Source organism: Syngnathus typhle, linkage group LG13 (assembly GCF_033458585.1).
Source record: "Syngnathus typhle isolate RoL2023-S1 ecotype Sweden linkage group LG13, RoL_Styp_1.0, whole genome shotgun sequence".
Lineage (NCBI taxonomy): Eukaryota > Metazoa > Chordata > Actinopteri > Syngnathiformes > Syngnathidae > Syngnathus > Syngnathus typhle.
Genome location: NC_083750.1, coordinates 8,778,177 through 8,796,369, shown reverse-complemented (window position 1 = coordinate 8,796,369; position 18,193 = coordinate 8,778,177). Strand labels below are relative to the sequence as shown.

The window sequence follows — 18,193 nt, the reverse complement described above, 5'->3', positions numbered from 1 at the left end:
TTTGTTTGCAAACAAACTCGAGTTTCGAAGAAGAAACTGCACGAGTAAAGTACAAATTGGCAAGACATAAAAATCGAAACTTTTCCATTTTCGCTGATTGAAAGAGCCTGTTATAACAACGAGACGTGTGTTTCAGCGGTATGGAAGTAGTGGGAAGTTATAAAAATAATGATCCCATTTTTTTTCAGGTAAAGCTGGGTAGGAGGAGCCCAGCCTGGCAACAAATAAAAGACGTCATAACATCCTTAGCTCGTTGCAACATATTTCTGAGAGTTCCTCTCCAAGTTCTGCGAATTAGTCCGCGATTATGTTTTTAAACCCCCCACTTAAAATTGTTTTTGCCACCACAACTGACAAAAGCGGCTTCTATAAAACAATGGGAAATTATTGTGCTAGTTGAATAGGCATGCAACTAATGCTGAAAAGGCCTCCGAATCAACCCAACTCTGTTGATTTGGAACACAGAAAATACATATTTAAAATGGGGGTATATGGTGTATATTTTCCCCCAAAATGACCTTTCACTTAGTGGGAACTGCACTAAAACCCTGTCAGTACAGAATTCAGGCGAGTACTCTTTGCAGCTACAAAAGTTCCAAATTCTATTGTGTCACTTATAACAAATTCTTGTATCGTGGTCAGATAATCCGATTTCCATTTACAAATGACGGAGGTATTTTGATTACCTATCCGGATAACAAAGACAAACAAGATTTTGGACAGCTGCCTAGGCCCTGGGGGCGCTTTAAATTCTTTTAGCAGCGTCCATTTGCAATTTGTGAAAGAAGACGGTGTCCCTCTGCTGTTCAGTTGTTGCACAAGCTACATATTATTGAGGCATATTACCGAACACCTTGTTTGTCAGCCAATCATAGGGCACATATGACAAAAATACTGCTGTGGCTGAAGATCAAGACACAAGTTATTAACTAGACTAAAACATCCACAGTACTACTTTATGAAAATATGTTGACAAACAAGGACACACAGAAACTAAGAGAGCAAAAGCTTGCACCCCATAATGGGAATCATTTGTTTGAAGACAGAGGAAAGAGCGTTGGTGGGTAAAATGTGTTGCCCAAGAAACAATGGTTGCTTGTGCTGCACTTTTTGTTTTTTTTACAGGAAGACTCATACACAAAAAATGTGTTTTGAAAATTCATTTTAGATGTAACACGATGTGGTTATGCAATGTCGTTTTATTTTTATTTGTTTATTTCTTTTAATTTTGGGAACTGCTTGTAATGTGGTTAGTATTCCTGACTCAATAAAACATACTCAAAGGTATCCAAACGTGCAAAATAAACTCCTGCAAAAATATCACCAATATGTGAGTTGGTATAAACATTTGCGTCATTTTAAACTCTAGAAAGATGAATGAAAAGGAACAAATAACATCCTGTAGCTCGCGTCTACTCCCCTTGACGTGACACAGATGGAACCATGACGTAACTGTTGAAACAAGTCTACACATGCGCAGTTCGTGTCAACTCTGCAGCTAGCTTAGCAATGGCTGGTGGAGTAGGGAGGAAAAAGACCCCCGGCTCCACGTCTCCTGTGTGGAGGACGCTTCAAACGCTTTGGCAGGAAAAACATTTAGTCCTCTTCAAGACCGAATATACCTTCTTAGTGGTGTCCGTCTTGTGGTTCTTAGAAATCGGGATTAATGTGTGGGTCATTCAGAAAGTGGCATGTAAGTAGCTCGGGGCTAGGTAGCATGCTCTGGCACAGTACCCTCTTAATGGACGTACCTGAATGCTACAAGGCTAGCCTTAGCACGAACGCGTCGCTAACCACCTGTCAAATGGAATTTACAGCCGACGCATGGCATACTAATACTAGCTTGTCAACTTGGATAAACTCTTTTTTAACTGCCAAAAATGCCTCAACTATCGCTGTTTAGAAAGTGTCGTATTTATTTACAGTCCAGTAGTGTTTCCCAACTTTTATTGACCCCAAGGCACATTGAAAAATTAGAAGATAACTGACTTTTCAAACTTTTTACACCAAGTATCCCCCTCTCCCCCCAGAAAAAAACAATTTCAACATTAACGCTACGCAAAAAACCTGCTTGAATAATTACACAAACACATTTTTACTTCTTTCTTTTTTTTTAAATCTGAGTTTTTTAGGTTCAGCAGCAAGTGTAATTTTTTTCTGAAACGTAATAGCAATACATATACACAACAACAAATACTCATGCACATTTAATTAAGTGGTTTTATGTAACATTAGAGGAAGCACTTTGAGAATCAATGAACTACTCTAATGTTAGGTTTCCAAGCACATTTGTGTAAATAAATTTTGGACAGTGATGGTTGTAAAATGTAATGCACACAGAATGCTTTTTTGGATGAAACAAGGACAGTATTTTGCTTAAAAAGTCAAACTGCTGTCTTGCAGACACTGAAATAGACTGGAAGGCTTACATGGATGAAGTGGAGGGAGTCATCAATGGTACCTATGACTACACCGAGCTTAAAGGAGACACCGGCCCCTTAGTGTAAGTCCTACCGGGCTGCTTCGAGTGATCCATGTATAAAACAACGCAGAATTGAAGTCGTGCTTTATTGTTGTTGCAGGTACCCGGCCGGCTTTGTGTACATCTTCACAGTTCTTTACTACATCACCGGGTCTGGGGCGAACATCCGCGTGGGCCAATATGTTTTTGCTGTGTTCTACCTCATCACGCTGCTTCTGGTTTTCAGAATATACTGCCGTACCAAAAAGGTACTGAGTATTTTAGACCCGAATTTCATTATTGGCCAAAATGTTTCTTAATTTCAATTCTCATCTTGTCCCAGGTTCCTCCCTATGTGTTCTTCTTCATGTGCTGCGCCTCCTATCGGATCCACTCCATCTTCGTGCTGCGTTTGTTCAACGATCCGGTGGCCATGATGCTGCTGTTTGCGGCTGTGAACCTTTTCATCGATGGACGCTGGTCTCTGGGCTGTGGCATTTACAGGCAAGTCAAAGCTAATTCCATGCATTTCCTTGTATGTTGCCAACCTGTGAAATGAGGGCTGTTTTCAATTTACAGGCCAGTCTTCCTCTCTTTCTGACAGTTTAGCAGTGTCTGTGAAAATGAACGTGCTCCTGTTTGCCCCGGGCCTACTTTTCCTCCTGCTGTCTGAGTTTGGTTTAATCAAGACAATCCCAAAACTTGGTCTATGTGCAGCCATACAGGTAAATAATGTCCATTGCTGCTCCTAATTGCATTTTCTCAATGGGATTTCTAACAAGTGCCATTTTTCAGCTTTTGTTGGGTCTGCCTTTCCTACTGGAGAATCCCGTCGGCTACTTGACTCGAGCTTTCGACTTGGGGCGTCAGTTTATGTTCAAGTGGACCGTCAACTGGCGCTTCCTGCCCGAGTGGCTCTTTTTGAACCGTTCCTTCCACTTCCTCCTACTGGCAGCTCATCTGCTGAGCCTGCTGCTCTTTGCCCTTCGCCGCTGGAAGAGGTGAGCCAAGTTTATTGTTCAAATAAAATGTGTGTGGTGGTGGGCTTCTCGCATGGGTTAGGACTCAAATTCAGGTTCCTTTTTATAATAAGTACCTCTGGTCTTTACTTATCAAGTGTTAAAAAGTGTCGTGATGTATTTTTTTCTAAGATCTGGAGAAAGCCCCCTGGAACTCTTAAAGAAGCCTGGCAAAAGGAAAGTCCCAGCTCAGAAGAACACCGTCAACCATATCCTTCATGTGCAGGAGTCTGAGTCGTTTGAAACTCCACGCCTTTTCTCAATATGTCCCTCAGTGGAAAAGGTTTCCCAAGTGTTCTGTCTGACCTTAACCGCCAATCACAAATCGTCCTCATCCTGTTTACCTCCAACTTCATAGGCATGTGCTTCAGTCGATCATTGCATTACCAGTTCTACGTTTGGTACTTCCACACGTTGCCCTTCCTGCTGTGGAGTGGAGGAGTTAAAAAGATGGCTCATCTGCTCAGGTAAGATGACAAATAATTCAACATGGCAGAATTCAAATGATAAGATGTAACACTGCCTTTAGGGTCCTCATCTTGGGTCTGGTTGAGCTTTCGTGGAACACCTACCCTTCGACTTGCAGCAGCTCCATAGCCCTTCAAGTGTGCCACGTCGTCATTCTTCTCTGTCTGTGGCTGGCCCCGCCGGCCCTTCCCTCAGCCCCGACTCGAACGCACGCAAAAGGACCCACGAAAGACAAATGCCAATGAGGAAAAGTACAAGTGGAGGTGTGTGTGTGTGTGTGTTTCATTGCATACTCTCTCTGAGCCTCATGACTCCCTCGCAGAGAGAAAGAGCCATTGTTTACCTCTTGTGCTAAACATGACTATGGCTAATGTGCGACTTTTGGACAAGTACCCACATCATGTAGTTGTTTGCAGGTATGAAGAGAGGAAAATACAGATTCTCAGGTTTTAATTTGAATTTACAACAGAGAGGGGGTTGAAACAATTTGTCACAAACGTTTGGTCCCATCACTATACCACATTTGTTGTTAATTATTTTAAAAGGTTTGGGAGAATACATCACGTGAAATATTAAGAAAACGTCATATCATTACTTTGTAATGACGCCATTCAGCAAATGATGCAATTATATCTTAATCACGCAATTACAAAGAAACGAAACTAAAATACTTCCATGGGATTGTGAGTCACAAACGTGTCAGATTGGCTCTTATTTGATAACATTGCATCATGCTTCTTATTCTGATATCCAAACTTGTGGGTTTATATTTTCTCTACACATGATGTTACAGTTTCAGTAGATGAGGCTGGAGACAATCGTAGCTAATGTGATCTGGTGATGTAATAATGAGTCTCAGCACTCATCTGGACCCAAGGAGCTTTCACTGTAAATGTGACATTTTATAATAAATGATACTTACACCACCGGGCTTGGTACATTTCTTTAAAAGGCCACATTCTTGTGTGTGTAAAAAATGCCGATTGAGATGTGTCTCAATTATACAAACAAAGTTGGCACTCAGTCATCTTATTTTATTTTATCTGGATCAGTTCCCTCTGAGGAGATTAGAGATAAAATCAAGTGGTCCCCATCTGCGCTTCTGACCTGTAAAATGTGCAATAAGGGTAACGACCTGATGGGGGCAGCAGTGAGCCATAGTCCCACCTAGCTTGTCACACTCGAGACGATGAAGAAGAACAAGTTCTTCTAGGAAGAAAAGTACAGTTACTAATAATATGGTGGACGAGCAGGTAAAGCACACAATTCGACAGGTTTTGGTATTGGTTACTCTTGCTAAACCGGTGTTCTTTTTAGTCCGTTCATGAATTCACTTGTCCAAGTGGAAGTTAGTACGTAAGCTAACGGCTTGCCACAGGGCTAACGTCACCACTCAGTGTTTGCGTCTTCGAGGAGAGGCACCTGACAGCCGCTCACATGATTTTAATTTTAAAAGAGCAAAGCTGGGTTGAAGGAAGACTACTTGACTCACACGTTCACTCGTTGTGTCTTTTAGTTTGTTTCCGCCGTTTATCGTTGACGAGCAACTTTCAACGAACATGTTCGGCAAGAAGAGGAGAGAGCCCCTCCCCAAAGGCAGGGGCACCGCCGCTGCCAAGCAGGTAACAACAACAAGAGTGACGCAAAGACCCTGTTATAAAAACAAACAAACCCTCAAGTCCGGGTTTTCCTCTGCTGCTCAGATGGGCCTGTTTGTAGATATGGACCCCGAGGACATGATGACAATGGGGGCTGATGAGGGTTTGGACGACCCGGACTTGGAGGCTGAGCTGGCTGCCATCACTGGAGGCAAAGCGGCCTCGGGTAAAGGGGGAAAAGCCAAGCACAAGGGAAGAAGTGAGTTACACTACGCAATACATCAGGGAGTTTTGAACCTGGGCCTTCAATGGGGACTGTTGTGTGATTTGTGAATAATTCTTCACATGGTTTGGGTTACAGGCCCGCTTCCCATGGAGGACATCGCCAAAATGGCAGATGAGTGTATGCGAGATGTTGACGAGGATGAAGATGATGACAATCTAGAGGATGATGAAGACCTCCTGGTTTGCTCTCTTTCTTTTGATGTGGCTTAGGTTGTTGTGTTTTCTTCTCATTGGCTGCTTTGTCTGTTTTTTTTTTTCTCCTGCTAGGCTGAGCTACAGGAAGTGGTGGGTGAGGATGGCGAGCAGCCCAGAGGTGTTTCTTCTTCATCTGCGGTAACTATCGTTGAACCTTCCTCACAGGTCCACACTGTTGACGTGACTTTGAAAAGATTTCATTTAACCATTCAGCCATTGTAGGTACAGTTGTACTTAGATTTACGAGTGACTACTTGATAAATACTATGAGTTTGAAACGTGTAAAATTAGGCACCTATGACAAACTTTGATCTGCTTATTTTGACAGGAAAAGAGCCTGTCTGTTGTGGCAGCTGTGCCTGGCAGTGTGCAGCACACATTAGAAGAGCGGCTCGCCATGTACAAGACGGCACTGCACAATGCCAAGACGGCGGGCGAGGGCCCCAAAGCCCGCCGGATCGAGCGTGGGCTAAAGGTGTGACTCATCTTGCATCATATATTCTGTTTTCGTATATTGTGACAGTAATGTCTCGTATTTTCAGACGATGGAGTCCATGCTGACTGCTGTCAAGAAAGGCCGCCAAGTGAGCGAGGCGGAGATTCCTCCACCGGTCTCCACGGGAACCAAGAGCGCCACGCCAAGTGCCGCCCCTAGTGTGACCCCAGCTCTGCCCTCGCCTCCTGAAATCATCGCGCCTGATGGCGAAGAGGAGGAACTGCACTCATCTGCCTCCATGCTAGCACTCGCTGATGAGCCATCACAGGAGCAGGCGGATTCGGCGCAGGCGCAGGCCCATCCGTCACAGGAACAAGCCCATACTTCACAAGAGCAGGCGGATCCTTCACAGGAGCAGGCGGATCCTTCACAGGAGCAGGCGGATCCTTCACAGGAGCAGGCGGATCCTTCACAGGAGCAGGCGGATCCTTCACAGGAGCAGGCGGCTCCTTCACAGGAGCAGGCGGATCCTTCACAGGAGCAGGCGGATCCTTCACAGGAGCAGGCAGACATCTCGCCGACCGCTAATAGGAATGGTCAGTCAATTCAAGTAAACAAAGCGGTTGCAACTAGCATCAAAATGACCACACATGAAGTAAAACCAGCTTTTCCATTGCTGTTGCAGCAAATGAGCGTGTGGCAACGCTGTTGGTGCAAAGGCAGCGAGAGTACAAAATGGCTGCTTTGGCAGCCAAGAAGGCAGGAGAGGCGGAGCGAGCCATGGTTTACTTCAGAACCAGCAAGGTACGCGTGGGCAGTTGAATGAATCCGATGAGCATGATGCACATTGTTGTTGTTACCTCCACTATGGCAAGATGTTTTGATTGTTAAAAACACAGAGTTGAAACATCATGGTAAGGGAATTCCACATCTGTTTTTGATGTCCTTATCACCTCATTTGAAAAGACAAACATTGACTTACCTCAAATCAAAAGTCCTGATGAGGGCTTGCTAAGTCTCTAATAATATAGGCGCCAAAACAAACATCTTCTTCGCCCATTTTCATGCAGAAGTTCGATTCCGTGATCGAGGCTTTGAAACAAGGACAAGCTGTCGACCTGAGCGGCCTGCCTCCTCCTCCAGGTTGGTTTTGGCAATTGTTGAAATTGTTTTTACTGAACTCTTTTAATGCTGGCCATTTTGAAAAAAAGAGAACTTCTTGAGTGCATTTTGACTTTCAACGCTCCCAGAAAAATGCGTGTTGTGACTATGAAAACAGAAACTACCAAGTTTGTTTGTACCTTATTACGTTTTTAGCAATCGACCAATCGTGAATTTTACGTGACTTCAGTTGAAGAAACATTTGTTTTCCTGCTTTCTTGTATTCACAAGGCACAAGTGGCAGCGCAACGCCAGTCAAGCAAAACATTCAAGTACCCGGACCGGCTGCGGAAGTTCCAGGTGCCCTGGTAACATTTCATGAATACAAATTGTCCGAACTGACTGTTGTCGTCCCGCTCATTAGCCCTGTCGGCTCCTGGGAACGTACTGGAGGCGCTGGAGCAGAGGCGAGCCAAGTACATCGAGGCGTCGGCTCAAGCCAAAGCCGGCGGGGACGAGCGCAAGGCCCGCATGCACGACCGTATCGCTAAGGTGCAAATGACTAAAGTGTGCTTCTCTGCCTGTTAACATCAACTTACATACGCTAACCGTAAGCTTACTCGACCGGTCGCCAGCAATACCAGAGCGCCATCCGATCTCACAAAGCGGGAAAAGCGGTCAACTTTGATGAGCTCCCCGTTCCCCCAGGTGAGGTTCTTGAGTGATTTGTCGTTTTGCAACATTCAGGAAATAATGATGGGAGGGTTTATTTTGTTTGTTTTTCCCCCAAAAGGCTTTCCTCCCATTCCGGGCCAGAAGGCCACGACGACCGAGCAAGGCTTGGTCGCTGCCCTGGAGGCTGCCTCAAAGCTCTCAACTACCGATGATGCAAGTGCAGATGAGGAAGAAGAGGAAAATGAGGTGGAGGTGGGGTGGTTGTTGTTTTTTTTTAACACAGAAAGATATTGATGCAACTGTGCGCCCTAACACTGGTTTCTTCTTTTGAAAGAAATGAGCTCTCTCTGTTTGAGTATTCTCATTTCTTGCTCAGTTCTAACTGCGTGAAAGAGGCTAACATTTGAAGTTTGCTTTGCAGCCAAAGAAGACCACACTAAGCGTCCCGGCTGCGTCACGAGGTCGCAGAAGATCTCCGTCTGTTTCGCCTGACAGAACATCCGCCAGAGATCTCTCAGCTGCAGGTTAGTCCTGCTGTCACAGCCGTTGGAAAATTCCACTTCTGTCTCCCGCTTTGTCGACTTCTTCACTTGATCGGTTTCTTCTTCTACAACCGCACCTACTCGTACTATGTCTTCAACTTCTAGGACTACCTCTCCTTGGTTCTGCAGCGGCACAGCAGCTGGCATTCCTAGAGGGCCGCCGCAAGCAGTACATGAAGGCAGCGCTTCACGCCAAGCAAAAAAACGATATGGAGCAGGCCAAGAGCTTCCTGCGCACCGCCAAGGGTCTCGAGGTCATGGTGGAGGCGGCGCGCAGCGGAAAAGCTGTGGACATCAGTGCGGTAAGAAGCGACTCATAATAACGCCAGTATGGATGGACCCGTGATATAAATGTCTGAACGGGGATGCTGGCTGCCAGGTGCCCTCGCCCCCCGGTGACGAGGATGAGGACTTTGTCCTAGTGCACCACAGCGACGTGGGGCTCTCGGAGAAGGCGGAGCAGCTCTACGCGCAGTTGGCCAAGATCCTAAAAGAGCAACGCGAGGTATCGACGTACGACCGACCCTTCTTTTTGCCTTTGTTCTGTATGGCTCTTGTGTCTCCTGTTAGAAATGTTTGACTCACTCCAAGCAATTCACCCACATGGGGAACATTACGGAGACCACCAAGTAAGGAATAATAATCCAAATACGCGTGGTGCATCCACTGGATAAACGCGTCTGCATCTCTGTCAGTTTTGAGAAAATGGCGGAGTCGTGTAAGAAGAGTATTGAGTTCCTCAAGATGTCTCAGGCCAAGGGGCTGCCTCCCCCTAAACATCATTTTGAGGACAGAACCTTCCACACAGTTAGGTGAGCAAACATCACACTGCTAAATACTAATAACAGCTGCTACATATTGATAGTTGACCATTTTTAGTAGCTGCACAGTTTTGACAGCTACTACATTTGCTGCTGCATTTTTCACAGGATGTTCCCAGATCTCAGCAGCACTGAGATGGTGGTGGTTATTGTGAAAGGGATGAATCTTCCTGCACCCAGTGGTATGCATGCTCACACACGCACACACTTCTAGGCTCTTGATGAAAGCGCATGACACTCCTCTCCTCCGCAGGCATCCAAACAAACGACCTTGACGCTTACATCAAGTTCGACTTCCCCTACCCTAGCACGGTGAGCCATCCCAGAGCTTCATTAGCTCCTCTTTCACACAGTCTTCTCACTGCTCACGTCGGTTCATTGCTTCCAGGAGCAACCACAGAGACACAAAACCAACGTCATAAAGAACAGCAACTGTCCAGGTTAGACTCCTCGCAAGTGATGATCCCTCCCCTACATTACTCACACCTTTGTCTTGGACCAGAGTACAACCAGAGCTTCAGCCTGTCAATCAATCGCAACCACCGCGGCTTCAGGAGGGTAGTGACATCCAAAGGCCTCAAACTGGAGCTGCTGCACAAAGGGTGAGTCTTGTGCGGAGAACCCAATTTAACCTTACCGTTTTCACACACAAATATAGACTTTCCAAATAGCCAGCAACTTCTCCGCGCAGATTTCCCAGAACAACAAAATAGACCATTTTGTAACATTTCTTGGAAATGCACCAATCTATTTGTTCTCAAATTATTTTCACCACTTAAATAATGCATCAAAATTCAGAGGCTAATTAGGGACAGACAATTAATATACATTGTGAAATGGATCAATTTGACCATATTTAGACATAAGACGTTTTCCACATATGACAGGAAGTGGAAGCCTACCAAAGTAAAAGCAGTAACAACTGAAACCTATGACGCAAAAATGCACACACACTCGTCTTGAAGATTCGAGATTGAGGTTCTTATTAAAGGACTGGCAGAAAAACAATCCATAATAAAAGTATCACCAGCAGATGTGACAGTGACTGTCTTGTGACGCAGCACTGGTCCCGCTAACATTTCCTGTGCGTGTCATGCAAAGTGGCTTCCTGCGGAGCGACAAGCCCATCGGGACGGCACACGTGAAGCTGGAACAGCTCGAGTCCCAGAGTGAAATCAGGGAAATAGTCGAGGTTTGTGGTCGTGACAATCGCAGCACCCAACTTGCGAAAATATGCGGGAATTGTTTTTAATTGTGTGGGGGGGTGCATGTCTCTATTAATGGCCTCTTTCCCGGTAGGTGATGGATGGCCGCAAGCCTACTGGCGGTCGCGTGGAAGTCCGCGTCCGCCTCCGGGAGCCTCTGAACGGGCAGGACGCGCAGGCGAGCACTGTGCGCTGGCTGGTGGTGGAGCAGTCGCCGGTAACGCACTCATCACACCGCCACACGTTTGCATCGTCACCGCTTCTCATCGTCTCTCTTTGTCTCTCAAAGCTTCTCGTCTAGATATTCGATATCCGCCACGTCTATGGTGATGCTACGCTACTTAGCAAGACCACGCTTCGCGGATGCGCAGGTGGAAGGCGACCAGTCGTACTCAGGAGGCATTTTCTCCCCTCTGTCCTTCAGACCTCTTTTGAAACTATTTGCACAATAGCAAGGCACCCAGCTGCTTGACAAGGTCAGTCAGAAGGCATTTAGCGACATCTACTGGCTGAGCGTGTGACTTCATCTTACAGTAAAGCCTAAAAGACCAAGTGGTGTCTATGCACTAATATACCAAAGTGATCCATGTTGCTGTACACGAAATCTGAAGCGTAATAGATTAGCACGCAGCATTTGTTAACATACAAACAATAATAAGTAAGAAACCTTCGACAAATGTTAACAAATATTTGGAAAGAAATGCTAGTAAAATCTGTCAAAAGTGGGGAATAATTGTTCATTTTTGAAAACAATTGAAAACAACAAATCAATTTGACAAGAAACTTGAAGATGCTGCGAAGAAAATGTGCCAGAGTTGAAGGATTGCTTCAGGGTGTTTTGCTTTTCCTCTGGGTTTTTGTTGTTTTTTGGTGAGCGGACCAGCAAAAATTCTGTCAAAAGAAAAACATCACGGGAAATAAACCTGTTTATTTGTTCATATTTAAAATATAAAAATGGTACTGCAAAAAAAAAAAAACTAATTGGGTTATCGAGGAAGGCCCAAAAGTGGTACAATTTAAAATGATATCAATAAACATGATTAGCATGTAGCGGAGCGTGGTGGCAGGTGAACTTACTTGAACTGTCACAGCAAAAATAGTCTTTCATTGTCACTAAGTTTCTCAAAAATATGTTTACTCTTTGACTTTATGCTGTTTTAGGCACTACAATTGTTTTCGGGGGGGAGAACGAATTAAATCTGTATTGGAATATCGTTCGCCTATTATGTCGTCTATTGATGACAACAAATTCAACTAGAGTCCAATTGCAAACAGTTTAAGCAGTTGGTGGATTTAATCGATTTTGTGACGGTAAGTTTAAAAAGTGACTTGGGCAGTTGTGGGATTAGGCTAACAATATTACACAATATGAGCAATACAGTAATGACGTCATACTTTGACTTTAGGTTGGTGAATTTCTTTTCATGCTCATGTGCCAGTTAAGCATCCAACAACTGTAGAAGTTACATCCATGTCACACAAAAGAGAATTGTAACCGCCTCCCCGCACTATACGCCCCAAAGCGGTGTCAAAGTTGCTGCTAAGTGCTAACCACATGCGCCATTAACCTTTGTGGACAAATGCAAGAAGAAGCCATATTGGCAAATTCAGCCTGTCAGGTGTCTGCTGCAAACATCAAAAAAGTACGCATGAACATTGCAACGCTCTTCTCACTGTATAGAAATATAAAAGCATGTCAATTTCAGTTTATTTAATAATGGACCATCTTAAAAATCAAAATAAATCAATTTTACTCTGTTCCTCCTATCTGTTCTTGTATTGTGCCTGTATGTAATTGGACCTGTTTGACTTGACGCTGGGTAAGAAAACAGAAACAAGCAGTGGTTTTTTTTTTGGTTTTTTTTTTACTTTCACTTTATTGTTTGTTTTGGCTGACACCATACAAGGACAACAATAACCTTGGATGATGACATTAACGATCCACACGGTTAAATACAGTGAATACCGATTCATACATTATAATTTCATTTTATCAAAAAGTTATTTTATTTTGAATAGATTGATAGAAATGTAAAAAAATGGTGTCGAATTTGGCGGGTTAAAAAAAATGAATGTGACCAAAATAAGTTACAAGTCACGGTGGTTACTGCTGAGGAGCTTAGGGTAGGATGACCCGATGGAGCGTCTGTGCCTGTGGACCACGAGCTCCAGCACGTATTCATCCACCTTCACCTCCAAAACGGTGCTCTTGTCTCTGGACGCCAGGAAGACGATGGTGAAAAAAGCCACCTCCAATTCGGGACTGACCCCCACGAAAGAGCCACCCACTGGCTTGACCAGGCCCTTCCAACTGAACTGCAAGTTGAGCACGTGGTCGTCCTCGTCAGGCTGCAAACAAAAGGTCCCAACCGAGTCGACTTCTCGTGTTGACAGAGGCGGCCCCGGTGGCTACGACGACTTACAGTGTTTTTGTTGTCCCGCGCTTTGTAACCTTTGTAATCGATGTGGCCGTGCTTCTCCTGCAGGTAGAACTGCACCCAGTTGTGAAGGCCTGTAATATCCTGCCCCTGCTTGGTCTCGCCCACAAACACATGCTCGAACCCGCACGAGTCCTTCCTGCATGTAGATAACAGATGAAGGTGTTCTTGGAAATTACTTTTTGGTTCTCTTGATAGTCGACCAACTTTTTGGGAACAAGTGACACTTAAATATAAAATTTGGAAGTCACCCTCCACGCCTGTCACGGTGGTACAGGCGGAACCAGATGTCGAAGAGTTGCTTCTTGAATCTCACCACATCCGGAGGTGACACTCTCTTCTTAACCAGGTACTGGTGAGCGAACTGGATTCATGAAACAATAACACATGTTAACATATCTTCTTGTCACTATCAGTGGTCCACCTTTGCACCTTCATGACTTCCGTCTCCACGATAGCATCCAGGAACTTGCGGTTCTCCTGAAGCTCCTGATGGGTCACCGACTCCGACACACCCGTCGACATCTCGTAGTTGTCCAGCAAGTTGATAAAATCTGCCATTCGCGTAGAACACGAAAATTAATGCTGACATGCGGTAAGTTAACAAAAGTGTTTGTGCCGCTTTTATTTTGGTAGGTTTGTCCTTTGAAATCAACACTGACCATTTTTCTTTGAATAAAGAAATACTACATTCATAAATGTATCCATACGTGCGTATGTCTCGATGCTCTTCAGTTTATCCTCGTCGACGAATTTGAAGAGCGGTGCTCTGGCACGATCCCTTGCATAGTTGCTGCCCTGAGCCACGTAGCCGGCTCGCCCCTATGAAGTGCAATGATAAGCATAAAATAAGATGTGGGCCTAGCTGTGATCGCGGATTAAGAAAGTAATGTCTCCAACCAGATGCTAATGTGGATTTATTTTATGTCTTGTGATTGACAGGTGAGGAGTCCAGGGTGAACTCACCTGAGGGTCAATGATGTAATCAGTCCCGGGTTTGAGCCGGTTGACGTCTAGACGCCACAGTTCATTTAACACATCAGTCAACTCCTGATTTGCCACATGACTGAAAAAGTAAAAGTTGACTTTAAAACCATATAAAAAATCTCACGCAGTGAAAAATTCTGACGTTTAATCTTGTATTTAAAGCGCTTTATTTACAGGAAATGATGAGGGTTTCCCCCTAAAAACTAAAATATTTGTCAAATTATGAAAAACCACGATTTTTTTTCTAGTACAGTATTAGGATTTACTTCCCTATTCATTAAAAGTTTTTTGGGGGTTAATAGTTTTCCCTGAGACTGGATACAAAGTAAATTTTCTTGTTTCTACTTGAAGGGATTACTCAACAAGTCAAATGTTATGGGTTCCGTTTTTCCATAACCGCCCCCTTCATCATTATGGGGAGGGTGGATTGCTGTGTCTTGTTTTTGTGTTGTGCAACTATAATCATCAGCAGACGTTCACACAAACACAGCAACACTACACACATTGCACAAAGTATCTGTGCGCTTTACCCCCAAGAATAAGTGCAAAAAAAACAACAAAACGAAACTTTTTTTTTCACTGCAAGAAAAACACGAGTGAAATGCCCACAGGCTTGTTTGCAATAAATGCCTTATATTGAAAGGGTCAATAACGCTCCCAAGTATTGGCGTATACTTGCAGCTGCAAAATATGTGACAACGATATATTTATAAACAATAGATAAATGTTAATTTCACTTACTGTCTTGCCATTGTTGAATTAAGAAGTGATAGACTTGACTCTCATCTTTGGACTGGGGCGGAAAAGCACCGTTTCATGCGCAGTTAGTTTATCTGTCAATCATGATACGTCATGAAAGACAGACAATGACGAGAGGGACAAATTCAGCGCTCACCGCCCACCTCGACGGGCGGGTCCAACCTCATGATCACCTCAGTAATTAGAGTACAATCATACAAAAACGTTTATTGATTTGATGCAGGATTTTGTTATTGTTTTTTATAGCAGTGGGTATTTGGTACAATTTTATCAATTTCAAAATACCACACGGGATTGTGTTAACGCTGAGGCATCCTCACCTCTGGGTGGCGCCAGAGCAATAGGTGTTCAACGGCGAAGAAGATAAGCGCGCATGCGCAGTAGACGCCCGTCATCTTGTTTTGGTTCTTCACGTGTGTGGAGGCGCACACATCGAAAATGTGTTTGTCGTCGTTCTCTTAGTTTCTCTACTGTGCTTATTTTGTCTATTTTGTTTTTAACTAGTTGAAATACATTGACAAAGTGGCAGAGCTTGAGCGAAAGACAAGACTCCATCGAATTCGTCATGGCCGCCTTTGTGGAGCTGATTGCTGGCTGCTACGAGCAAATTGTGTTTGGTTACCGTGTTCAAACTGATCAGAACGTGAGTCGATTTTCACGTTATATCATTAAGATAGAATGTTACCTTAGTTGTAATTGTAAAAGTAATGGTTTCGTACGTTTTTTGTGTGTCTTTTAGGAGTGGATAGGCAAGGCATACTTTACACATCACGCTCATACGGCGTCGGTGTCGGCAGTGGCAGCCAGCAACAGATATGTGGTGACGGGCAGCAAAGACGAGACCATGCGCCTGTACGACATGAAGAAGAAGGTGGAACATGGTGCTCTGCTACACCATGACGGTGAGTGATGTCACAGGTTTCTGTGACAATCTCCCTCCTGACTATGCATACTCCTCAGGCACCATCACCTGCCTGGAGTTTTACGGTGGGACGCATCTGCTGAGCGGAGGGGAAGATGGACTCTTATGTGTGTGGAGAACCAAGAAGTGGGAGTGTCTCAAGTCCATAAAAGCGCACAAGTCAGTTTTCAGTCATGAAACGAGGGGGGGGGGGGGGGAGAGAAGACTGTTAAGGAAAAAAAAACAATCATGCAAATAAGGTCACAAACGTATCCAAAGATGTGCCAAGTTAATTTTATGTGATCTCATTCATTTTTACTTTTTCTTCAGAGGTCATGTGACGTCTCTGTCTGTACATCCATCTGGTAAACTTGCATTGACGGTGGGCACTGATAAAACACTGCGGTGAGACACACACACACAATTACACGTATAGAATAAATGACACAGTCACTGATGTATATGTATATTTCTAGTACATGGAATCTCATTAATGGAAGATCGGCCTTCATCAAAAACATCAAACAAAGTTAGTTTTTTGCCCAATGTATTTACCCTTCTTTTTTTTTTCTCCTGACGCACATCTGAGGTGAAACTGTTTGTGTGTGTCTTTGCTTGTGCATGTAGATGCACAAATTGTGCGGTGGTCTCCGGATGGCAATAAATACGCGGTGGTCATCCAGGACAACCTCGACCTGTACGACCTGGAGACAGCCGCATTGAGCAGCACTCTTAAGAACCCCCAGAGGATCTCCGCCATCAACTTCTTAAACGTCCGTTGTTGTTTTTCCTCCGATGCTTCCCTCACAGCATTTCTTGTTTTTCTATATTCTTTTTTTTTTGTTTTTTGTTCCAGAATTCCATCCTGGCTGTTGCAGGTGATGACGAAACAGTGAGGCTGTGTGATGTTGCCAAAGCGAAATGGGTGTGCGAATTCAAGGCTCATGAAACCAGGTCCGTTTTCAAAAACATCTCTGTAACATGCTCTTGATAAAAAACAAAAAACTAGGCTTTGAAACTGTCTGAGTTGCATCTTTTTTTTTTTTTTCGGAAAAAACTTTGTTAGATTTGATAGTTCCATCCCTGAACGGCAACAAAAGCACTGATGTGTCACTGTCCTTTGGCAGGGTAAAAGCAGTGGAGAGCTTCAAGCTGGACGATCACTGCGTCTTGGTCACGGCCTCCAACGACGGCTTGATCAAAATGTGGAAGCTCCGTCTTAACGATGTCAGTCAGTCTCCAAACCGCCGCTGATACGAGGCACGCTGTACGTTAACCAAAGGTGTGACTTGACAGGAGCTGGAGTGTCCCACCCTCCTGGGGGAAGTCAACACCATGGCCAGGCTGACATGTCTTGCTGTGCGCAAACCTTCCGCGCAAGAGCAGACCTCCAAAGAAGACGAAAAAGCAGCTAAGGCCGCATTATCACAAGGTGGGGCCAGTTTTCATTTTTATTTAGCGAGGGCTAATCTGAAGAGGGAAAATGATTTGACTACAGGAGAATCATGGCACATCTTTCAGATTCTTGCAAAAATTCCCTTTCTTAATACTGATTGTACATATTCTTTCTGTACCCGTGTACCTGCAGAAGTGGCGGAGGCACTTTTGAAAAGAAAGCGAGTACGCATCTTCACGCATGAAGAAGTCATTCTGGAAGATGAAAGTGGGCCGAAGAAAAAGAAGAGGAAGAAGAAGAAGAAGAGAAAGGTCGGTGGGCAACAAAAAGAAGATCAATAAATTACAAATTATATACAAAAAAAAATCCTTCCTTGTGTCACTCTTTGGAATGGAAACACTCTCCACAAATGGTCATTTAAAACAAACACACACACACATATTTATATATATATATATATATATTGTGTGTGTATATATATATATACACACACACAATCACTTAAAATACTTTTGAACGTGTATAATTCTGTCATTGCTATTGTTGGAATTGTATGACTTTATTCTTTTATTTTAATGTTTATTTTTGCTTTTAATAAAGCTTTGAGTCGCATAGTATTAGAGCAACCGCTTGTGCGATGAACTGCAAAAATGTTGAGAAAGTCTTAATTGTGGGAATTAAATACAGAAAAAAACGCTAATTGAAATTTAAGGCGTAATATGGCAAAGTTGGGAGTAGTTTTACAAGAATAAAGTATTCTTCGATTAGAGAATGTTCGAATAAAAAAAAAAGTTTTCATGATAAGTCGTAGAATAATAAGAATATTGTGGTAATAGCACTGATGTCATTTTCTGAAGTTGGATTTGAAAACTTGTCAATATCGTTAACATTGTGAAAAAAATGTGT

At 43.9% G+C, this 18,193-nt stretch overlaps 4 protein-coding genes across 10 annotated transcripts; 3 read left to right on the top strand and 1 right to left on the bottom strand.

Annotated features, from left to right (window-relative positions):
- The first annotated feature begins 1,467 nt into the window (after window positions 1–1,467).
- Window positions 1,468–4,874, top strand: alg3 (ALG3 alpha-1,3- mannosyltransferase). Its single transcript, XM_061296034.1, has 9 exons — window positions 1,468–1,693; window positions 2,404–2,503; window positions 2,583–2,730; window positions 2,805–2,965; window positions 3,066–3,186; window positions 3,257–3,462; window positions 3,613–3,690; window positions 3,804–3,947; window positions 4,010–4,874. Exons 1-9 carry the CDS (start codon window positions 1,510–1,512, stop codon window positions 4,191–4,193), a joined length of 1,326 nt encoding a protein of 441 aa, XP_061152018.1. The 5' UTR covers window positions 1,468–1,509; the 3' UTR covers window positions 4,194–4,874.
- A 228-nt stretch (window positions 4,875–5,102) lies between these two features.
- cc2d1b (coiled-coil and C2 domain containing 1B) lies at window positions 5,103–12,566 on the top strand. Of its 7 annotated transcripts, XM_061295307.1 has the most exons (26): window positions 5,103–5,201; window positions 5,465–5,570; window positions 5,652–5,805; window positions 5,908–6,011; window positions 6,099–6,191; window positions 6,355–6,501; window positions 6,569–6,943; window positions 7,028–7,058; window positions 7,148–7,266; window positions 7,533–7,605; window positions 7,855–7,923; window positions 7,988–8,115; window positions 8,199–8,271; window positions 8,357–8,490; window positions 8,660–8,762; window positions 8,886–9,082; window positions 9,160–9,285; window positions 9,351–9,409; window positions 9,476–9,592; window positions 9,710–9,783; window positions 9,855–9,913; window positions 9,990–10,041; window positions 10,104–10,203; window positions 10,703–10,793; window positions 10,901–11,023; window positions 11,096–12,566. In XM_061295307.1, exons 2-26 carry the CDS (start codon window positions 5,508–5,510, stop codon window positions 11,105–11,107), a joined length of 2,676 nt encoding a protein of 891 aa, XP_061151291.1. In that variant the 5' UTR covers window positions 5,103–5,201; window positions 5,465–5,507; the 3' UTR covers window positions 11,108–12,566. The 7 variants fall into 7 exon arrangements, with proteins under 7 accessions (XP_061151291.1, XP_061151289.1, XP_061151290.1 ...); XM_061295305.1 differs by having other exon boundaries at window positions 6,099–6,164; window positions 6,569–7,058; XM_061295306.1 differs by having other exon boundaries at window positions 6,569–7,058; window positions 8,357–8,484; window positions 8,910–9,082.
- An 82-nt stretch (window positions 12,567–12,648) lies between these two features.
- On the bottom strand, window positions 12,649–15,132 carry si:dkey-222f8.3 (Poly(U)-specific endoribonuclease-C-like). The gene is made up of 7 exons (XM_061295316.1): window positions 14,973–15,132; window positions 14,211–14,310; window positions 13,955–14,066; window positions 13,677–13,798; window positions 13,496–13,608; window positions 13,230–13,383; window positions 12,649–13,155 (listed from the first exon to the last, which is right to left on the bottom strand). Exons 1-7 carry the CDS (start codon window positions 14,981–14,983, stop codon window positions 12,895–12,897), a joined length of 873 nt encoding a protein of 290 aa, XP_061151300.1. The 5' UTR covers window positions 14,984–15,132; the 3' UTR covers window positions 12,649–12,894.
- Window positions 15,133–15,359: 227 nt separating this feature from the next.
- pak1ip1 (PAK1 interacting protein 1) lies at window positions 15,360–17,904 on the top strand. Its single transcript, XM_061295313.1, has 10 exons — window positions 15,360–15,633; window positions 15,730–15,892; window positions 15,951–16,071; window positions 16,222–16,296; window positions 16,368–16,420; window positions 16,519–16,664; window positions 16,748–16,845; window positions 17,019–17,118; window positions 17,188–17,323; window positions 17,480–17,904. The coding sequence occupies exons 1-10, from the start codon at window positions 15,556–15,558 to the stop codon at window positions 17,626–17,628; spliced, it is 1,119 nt and encodes a 372-aa protein (XP_061151297.1). The 5' UTR covers window positions 15,360–15,555; the 3' UTR covers window positions 17,629–17,904.
- Window positions 17,905–18,193: the final 289 nt, after the last annotated feature.